Genomic DNA, 8,923 nt, shown 5'->3' on the forward strand with positions numbered 1-8,923 from the left:
CGGCGTACCGCGGGCGCCCAAAACCGTGGTCGGGCACTACGCACTACGAGTGAGAGTCGGGATAGGACCACGACGGAAGATACGAAGCAGACAATCTCGAACAGTATTATTAATACAATAATGTTAAATCGTTATCTGATAATAATAATAATAATAATAATAATAATAATAATAATAATAATAATAATAGGAATGATTGTTTCTCCTGGAAGAATCTGCCATGATGTTAGGATGCTCTAATAAATTTAATTATCTGCTAAGAACTTGTTTATCTGATCTAATCATGTGTTGTACGTCTAATGGGTCGACACTTCACCACCAATCTCTTAGGATGATACATGTCTTATAGTCTAAGAAATCATATTTGATGGTATCGATTCTGTTTGCTTGCGTCGTCGTCGTCGTAGGAACGTCGTTTTGATCTCTCTTGAGAATGGGAAGCGATTGCATCGGGAAGACGGTTAACAGTTGCACAGTAGGTTTAGTTCAACCCGGCGGCTTAGCACACAGACGCCGCACCGGTTCGATGGTTTTGTTCTGCAGATGGGCTGCCGGGTTGACGCTCTGGACCAGCACTGCTACCTGCGAAGAGAGTTGTAAAAGAGCATTTGGTTTCGTGCTGCGATTAAGGACAGAACGTTCTTGAAATATTAAATTAAATTTTAGATTAAAGAATTATTAAGAAAAATTAGTATAACTGAATAATTTTTTTCCTTTTTATTTATTATAAAATAGATTTCTCATCAAAATATAAATTTAATGAGAACATAAAATAATAAATCAAACATAATTTTTATATCAAAAACTCAATACTAAAAAAACTACGGTATCTAATTCACTTTCAACTTTCACTATCACTAATAATAATAATAGGTTTACAAAAAAAAAATTTCACTCGACATTAACATATTTTTATAATTAAAAATAAATTTTATAAAATAATTTTAGATCTCACAAAATGAGTATCGTAGGAAAGTACCTTAAAGAGAATAAACTGTAAATCAGTACTATCAAGATTGTAGAATTTATTGTAATAATTCTTTACATAAAATTTGGACCAAAACCAACGAAGTTTAATCGCTCAATCATATAATTTGAACTCACATATGAGCTATTATAATCAAATTAATATAGTTCTTGATACTAATAATGTTTTTGGATCAATGGCACATTATTTTTATTATACTTACCGTGTTGAGTTAAATTAAACAAAAAATATTTATTAAATTATTTTTATTATACAATATTAGCCTCGAAGCCATTCAAGTATGGTTTACTAATTTTTTTACTAATTTTCACGTTAAATCTAGATAATCAGAATGACTAACTAAAATTAGCTCTTGCCGACTTAGATAGGTTTTCTCTGCTCCAACTTGGGCAAGTGGACCCCTTACCCAACCTAACGAGACTAGCCCCTCTCATGATTGTCGATGGCATTTCATCCGTCGTATATTCTCTATTATTATATCTTTCAAGTCCAATCACCAATCTGAGGTGACTTGGGTGTGATTCGTTCTTATCAGAGACACACTTCTAAGATTCCGATGAACCATTCTAAGTGGTGACTATACTCGACAACATCTTCTCACGCTTATTGAGTCGTGACTACATAAAGTGTCCGATGAGCCTAACACGATTGAAGCTTTCCCTATGCCTAACGCGTCTTGACCGAGCGAAATATATGATACATCCAATTCGGTTTCAAGGTCAAAGTGTCTTCAAGCGTCTTCTCTTGCTTGATGTATCCTAAGCAGACACCGACGCAGTCTTCACAGCCTAAGCATCTTCCTGCATTCAACTCCACCTGAATGGCAAGAGTACGTAGCACACCCGACACAACCTACGATTGACACACCCAAAGGAATCCTTCCGAGCCAAAGTGTTTGTATGACATGTCATGATCGGATAAAGGCCATGATGCATCTGACACAATGATCATAGTCGAGACATTTCTCATGTCCGACGAATTCCCGACGTCATCATCGAAGACTCACCCACCACGCGGGCCCCACCGGGACCGATATCTCGTTTCTAATCATCACACGGCCCAGTTGACGCAAGACGCATGTATGTTATCTGTCCAAATTTTACGTCAAGAGTCCTTACAAATTTTACAATCCTAACATGTTGATTGTATTACTTTCTCCGAAATATTTTGAGATGAACTACGATTTCATGATTTTTTTTTGCATTGGATAGTTCATGTTAAAAATTTAGTTTTACTATGTGATTGATTTATCTCTCTACTGTTTATGCTGTTCTAGTTCATAAGTGCTTTTAATATTAAGTTAGTATTTTGACGAGGAATCCATTTTGATACACAAAGAAGGAAAATAATTATTTCGCTTTAACAGGTTTTGTAACCTCACATTAGTCCCACATTGGAAGTGGACAATGTGTATGATTGACTTATATGGGTCTGATGAGTGTACTACGTTAATTTTCGCTTAAACATTTTGGTCCGTGGTTAAAGGACCTCGGGTTGTGCATTCTCGAACTCATGAACTCATCAAGCTGCTACCTCTTCATCGGTTTATCTTCGACGACGAAGAGGAGAAAAATGATTATTTAAAATTAAATAATTTAATATATAATAAAATTATTATTTTTAAATCGAAGAGAATTAGGATTAAATATTTTATTTGATAAGTGTAAAAATACTAATACTATTTTTTAAATTATAAAGATCGACATACTGACGTGGCTTCTGCTTAAAACAAGTTACCCTGTGGGGCCCACCGGACGCTGGGACCCGTGCGCTTCCTTCGCATCTTCCCGCCAAGGTCTGTATCCGACCCAATGGGGTGGGGTTTATTTGAAGCGGGGACGACACCAACAGCCTTCAGAGCGATCTCGCCCACCCTAGTGGTAAGAGTCCGCTTGTTCTTCTTTGTTGCCCTCATCCAATCCCGAAATCGAAGCGGCTCCACCTAGGAACCAAAGGATCTGCGGCGAAACTCGTTGAGACTCTCACCAATTCTGGATCCGCTCTCCCTGGCCGCGCTCCCAATGAGGTACTCTTTCCCCCATTCCGTTCAGGTTTCCTCCTCCATGTCCTCATTCATCGTGTTTCTCTTCCGACCTTCTATTGGAACGATTAGAACGATCGACGAGTGCTGCAAATTGATCAGCTCTGGTTTTGCGCCGTTGGTGCCGTGATCTAAGAGGAGGAATCGAGCAGTGATAAATATTTTGATAAGCTAACATGGGGATCGTCGATTCCCGCTGTGGCGAGATTGGCGCCGGAGCTCGAAGTCTTCTCGACTCGACCCTTTGTTTATAATGTTATCATGAATTCCATTGGTAAGACGAAGTTGATCAGTTATTCTTTCGTTACTGTTCCTTTCTTGAGTTTCCATTACCGCAATAACTCTGTTCTGTGGTGCTGACATTTACGGACGCCTATTGCTAGCATCAGCATGTTTCCTGGAAACAATGGTATATGTCATCGTTGAATGGTGAATTAATTGTTGCTGAGATGACAAATAATTAGATGAAATGAAAGAATTTGTTTGCTGGTACTCGCAACTCTTTGAACTTTCAGTTTATACTGCTCGGTGCTGTTCCAATTTAGAATGATTGCTTTGACCTTGGTTTCCTAGTAAAAATCTTTATTCTTTCCATGAAATTTATGTCTCCCTCAGCCTTCTGTATATTGCCTTAGTTCATTCGTCGAATTGTCCATTTATTCAATACTTCAAATGTTCGTTCGTTCATTCAATTGCTCATTCGTTGATGCATTTGTCCATTCCTTTATTTAAACCTTCTGTCAACAAGAATAAAATTATATTTGGAAATAAATTAGTCTATGGCGAGAATACTGATTTAAAATTCATATATTTAATCTAATTTGGGGAGTGTTTACTGCTATGCTATTAAAATCACTGTTGGCGTAATGGTTCTTTGGTGATGTGTATTGAGTTATGATATATTGGGGGGCTAAGCTGGTAGAGTGACAGCGCTACTTGAGTCAGTCTGGTGTTTGTAACCATGAGGCCCTACAGATCCTCATCCACAAGCTAAACACTTATTAGTGATCCTTGCATAGGCATCCACACTGCATAAGATGATGAGATGTGACACAAGCTTATCATCATGTGTCGATTTGTACAGTAGGATGTTACTGGTACAAACTTATTTAGGTTGCTGTTTTCTAACATGTGAATTGTTTAGTATGGTATGCACAATCTGAATGATGGTTTTCTTTTTCACCTTAAATAGATTACCATGACATGCTAAATTCAACAAATAGATCTTATTATGTTTCATAATGTTACTAGCTGGTAACCAAATCTGAACAAGGTTTGAGAAAATTTAGACATTGCAGGCCAGATGACAATACCTTTAATAAATACAATTAGTCCAGAATAACTACTCCCTTTCTTCTTATACTAAATTTGCTTTTCCAGAATACATATTTTTCATTTGCTAGATTAAAAATTCATTAGTTGTGTATGATGTTCCCCTTTACGGTCATTATTAAAAGCTAAGCTTCTATATAGAGAATAAAACAAAGTTTCAACCTTGTGTAGGGAATGCATCCTGTGGGAAAACTACATATGTTCACTGCAAAGCTGGATGGGGACGAAGGACCAAAATTATTTCTTAAACTTATTTAGTTGTTTGTAAGCATGGAATAAAGATTATTAATTTAAAAGACTTGTCTATGACCAACTAAAATTTCAGGTGGAGTATACTTTTGAAATATGTGCAATCAAGAAGGCCCGATCATGTTGGGTCCATTGCAGTGGAAGGTATGGGAACTCATACTTCAATTCACTTTACTGCACGAAAAGTAGGTTATTCTTGTTGGGTCTTGTTGTGCGAAGCCTTTTTGTGTGCGCAGCTTTACAAGCTATATCTGCTGTCTCGCAGTCACCTTGTTCCGTGTATATCTGCTGCTTTGTGTTGTCAGTCGCATTCTCATAGGCGTTGTCATGTTGGAAACAGAAAAGCTCACCGCTGTGTTCTTCATCGAACTTAATTGGACGCTGTGGGGAATCTATCTTTCAACAGATAAGAAGGTATTTTCTGCAACACTTTTCTTGCCAACTATACAAGCTTTCCTTACTAAGCGTGTTCTCCAGGATCCGATGAGTAGAGCAATTTGAATTCATCATCCAATTCCTCGAGGTCTTCGGCTAGAGAAGCAGTGGAAGGATCCCAAGCGACGCCAGAGAAGCTAGCAATTATTATAATTGTGTGTTCAACCAATAAATGTTTCGGCACCTACAGGTAACCAACCATCTCATGTTGCGCACAGCCCATTTCCAGCTGTACCCGTCCCCACCTCGTCCGTCCAATTGACAGCATCACCCCAACCAATCCCAGTCTATCCTCCTCCTCTTCATCTTCTTCCCTCTGTACTTCAATTTATTTATTGTGCCTCCTCTGAGCCCTAAACCGCTAGTGCTTCATAAAGTTCCTCCTTAGTTAATGAGTATGGCGAAATCCTTGTTTGTGATGACCATGGGCCAGTTGAGCTACTTGGTGGGTGTACCCCTTCTCTCACCGGTAGCCAAAACTAAGGTTCATGTTTCATATAATTGGACAATCTGTAATCATTGACATATGCACTTGGATAATGGGTGATGCGTGATGAGTGTATCCAACAAGGTTTTGCATACCAAACAGAGTATTAGAAGTATACACATAAACAAATTTCAGGTACATGGACATGTAAACATCAACCAAACCCAGTTTTTATTTAGCCGTGCCATCAACAAATGTACTAAACATAGCTTTTTATTAGTCGGTAGCAGAGAGAGAGAGAGAGAGAGAGAGCAGGGGAGAGAGTCAGAGGGAGCAGGGGGGCGGAGGATTTGGAGATGGATCCCTGCCCGTTCGTTCGGCTGATCGTGGAATCTCTTGCGTTAAAGTTGCCGACGATGGCGAAGCCGGTTGGGCCCGGCGTCCACCCCTCCGCCACCCCATGCTTCTGCACCGTCCAACTCCAAGACCGCCCTTCCTCCTACTGCTCGGTCCCTCTCCCTCTCGCCGTCGATCCCACCTCGAGCACCAACTTAATAGATGCACCAACCTCCTCCTCATCCTCCTCTCCGGTCATCATTAGTGTCGAACCAGCCGCGTGGCAGCGGTCATCGGGCAAGCGGGCAAGCTTGGAAGTGTCCGTGTACGTGGGCCGGACTGGGAGCACGTGCGGGTTTAGCTCCGGCCGGTTGCTCGGCCGAGTCAGGGTGGCGGTGGACCTCGAGACGGCGGCCACGCGGGCGGCGGTCGTGCAGAGCGGGTGGGTCAGCATGGGAAGCCAGACGTCGGCGGCGCGGCTCCACCTGGTGGTGCGGACGGAGCCAGATCCGAGGTTCGTGTTCCAGTTCGGAGGCGAGCCGGAGTGCAGCCCGGTGGTGTACCAGATCCAAGGAAAGTGTGCCAGCGGCCAGAGTGGGTGTGTTCGCCAGCCGGTGTTCAGTTGCCGCTTCACCGCCGACCGCCGGCGGACCACCATATCCCGGTGAGTGCCATGAGCAACATGAATGAATAGCTTGCCTTCCTTTGGTTCGGAGTACATAGCATCCATGGAATTCACGAATGTTTGCACTTGATCTTGTGACACATCAGAGAAATGCAAGAAGCCTTGTATTATGAGCATCTCATCTTATTTTGACATCAATTCATTATGTTTGCAAAGCCTCTGAAACCATCGTTGATAGCACAACAGAAACTAAACTGTACCATGAATAATACTATTCACAGCTCACTGCCAACCAAAAGAAGCTTCAAAAGATGCTTATCCTTCGGCGGAGAAAGAGACCACGAGATCAGGTGGGAGCAACGCAAGGGCTGGACTGTGACGATTCACGACCTCTCTGGATCCCCAGTGGCTGCCGCGTCGATCGTTACCCCCTTCGTCCCCTCCCCCGGCTCGGACCGCGTCTCTCGGTCGAACCCCGGCGCATGGCTCATCCTCCATGCCATCGGCCCCTCCACGACCAACTGGAAGCCGTGGGGACGGCTGGAGGCCTGGCGCGAGAGAGGCCCGGCCGACGCCCTGGGCCTCAGGTTCGAGCTGGTGACGGACGCCGGACCCAACAGCGGACTCCCCATTGCCGAGTCGTCCCTCAGCGTCCGCAAAGGCGGCGAGTTCTGCATCGACCCAACCGTCGTCGCGGGGGCCGTCATGCCGGGCTCGTGGCCCTTCGTCGGAGGTTTCGTCATGGCGGCAGCGGTGGAAGGCCAAGGGAAGGCCAGTAAGCCAACAGTTCAAGTTGGGTTGCAACACGTATCGTGCATGGCCGACGTCGCGCTTTTCATAGCGTTGTCAGCGGCCATCGATCTTAGCATGGATGCGTGTCAGTCGTTCTCGCAGAAGCTAAGGAGCGAGCTCTGCCCAGACCAGCAAGAGTATAATAGCCTTTGAGGCTTCCATGAATAAGGAAGCTTTTCCTTCTTGCCAAGTGATGATCTAACGCATGTTTGTGTTCTCTGTACATTTGTTTGCTGTGTTGATTGCTTTACGATTGTCACTGTACAAGGACAAGGAAGACATCGATCTTTTGAGCACCTCCGTTTTGTCCATCCAAAGGAGCGTAATAATAAGAGTGTTTCAACTAAAAAACACATGTCCGACAATGTTCATGCTGATAACATCTATGCCATCGTTTGACAAGACTTCGCCTGCAATGGTGCAGAAGAAATAATATCTACTACATCAGGACACAATTTGCTGGACCAGACCTTATACATCGATCGAAGCATGCCATCTTCATGGGTATTCTTATCTTATACATCTGGTCAGATTCACATACATAGGTAAGCTTGATGGCATCAGTGAGCTACGGTAGGCCTCGCTCAAGCCTGTTCGAGTGATTTCAAGCAGTGCTCATGTCCTCGTGTAACCCTCATCTGATGAATACCGGCCGAGGTTATCTTAAGCAGTCGTTGACCTGACTACTCTCAATCGAACACTCTAGTTTTCTTTGACACCACGCCTACAGGAGATTGACTTTGGAGGGGAGTACGAGAACGTAGGTAGACAAAACCTGCCTCGTATGACACGGCCGATCCTTCTGACCTAACAGCTGCACACTCGGCGACAACTCCGAGGAGACCTGGAAAAGGAAGGGAGAACTTGGAAGTGGGGCGCACGGCAAGAACAACTCTTAAGCGGAAATAAATATCCTTTAGTGGTCGAAAGAGTCGTGTAAGAAAAGGGTCGACCGGGATCACTTTTTTACGTTTTAAAATTAATATCGTGCGATTGTCTCAAAGCCCGTCTAGCTCAGTTGGTAGAGCGCAAGGCTCTTAACCTTGTGGTCGTGGGTTCGAGCCCCACGGTGGGCGTTATATTTGATTTACTTTTTTATTTTAAATAAAAATTTGGAGTAAAATTTTCAAAATAATCTTTTTATTTTTCTTTTTTCTCTTTTCTCTTATCTCATCATGGCTTCTTTTTTTTTCATTTATTTATGTAGAGTTCTTCTTATTTTTTGAAAGATAAAATTATATTAACTTCTGCACTTCTACCCTTGTTTTTTCTTTTGTCATCGACAATTGTTGCCCCTCACTCGCGTGCTCTTTTGCATAGTCTCATCCTCGTTAACATTTTCGGAAGTCTAAAGTAAATTCTTATGACTATTATCACTTATGCTTCAACGGATGCTGATTACGGATGACTTAACGTAGTTCTTATCCTCGAGCTTGCTCTCAATCTTTATCGTCACCATGTCATTATGCAATGTTGAATTAAATCTATACAGTAAACGTGATCTGGTATAAGAAAGTAAGTGGGCGGAGTCCGACAACGAGACAGATGCTAAGGGAATGTAATTTGATCTTTAAAAAAACAAAGGATACTAAAAAAAAGAGATGCTAATCGAGAAAATAATAAAATAATAATTTTTTTAATAATTTATATCCAAAAAAGAAAAAGTTTTAATAATTTTATTTTACCATTTAAATCAAA

General features: G+C 42.1%; 1 protein-coding gene and 1 non-coding gene across 2 annotated transcripts; both read left to right on the top strand.

The window, feature by feature from the left end:
* The first annotated feature begins 4,894 nt into the window (after positions 1-4,894).
* Positions 4,895-7,580, top strand: LOC103980924 (uncharacterized). Its single transcript, XM_009397458.3, has 3 exons — positions 4,895-5,024; positions 5,088-6,472; positions 6,715-7,580. The coding sequence occupies exons 2-3, from the start codon at positions 5,829-5,831 to the stop codon at positions 7,376-7,378; spliced, it is 1,308 nt and encodes a 435-aa protein (XP_009395733.3). The 5' UTR covers positions 4,895-5,024; positions 5,088-5,828; the 3' UTR covers positions 7,379-7,580.
* A 648-nt stretch (positions 7,581-8,228) lies between these two features.
* TRNAK-CUU (transfer RNA lysine (anticodon CUU)) lies at positions 8,229-8,301 on the top strand. The gene has a single exon. It is a non-coding gene; the product is annotated as a tRNA-Lys (tRNA).
* The last annotated feature ends 622 nt before the right edge of the window (positions 8,302-8,923 follow it).

Source organism: Musa acuminata, chromosome BXJ3-4 (genome assembly GCF_036884655.1).
Source record: "Musa acuminata AAA Group cultivar baxijiao chromosome BXJ3-4, Cavendish_Baxijiao_AAA, whole genome shotgun sequence".
Taxonomy (NCBI): domain Eukaryota; kingdom Viridiplantae; phylum Streptophyta; class Magnoliopsida; order Zingiberales; family Musaceae; genus Musa; species Musa acuminata.

Excerpts from the sequence above, each read along its gene's own strand:
- LOC103980924 (XM_009397458.3), top strand. The coding sequence starts at position 5,829 with ATGGATCCCTGCCCGTTCGTTCGGCTGATCGTGGAATCTCTTGCGTTA. Across the intron at positions 6,473-6,714 it reads CGGCGGACCACCATATCCCG|CTCACTGCCAACCAAAAGAA; the intron begins GTGAGTGCCATG and ends TACTATTCACAG.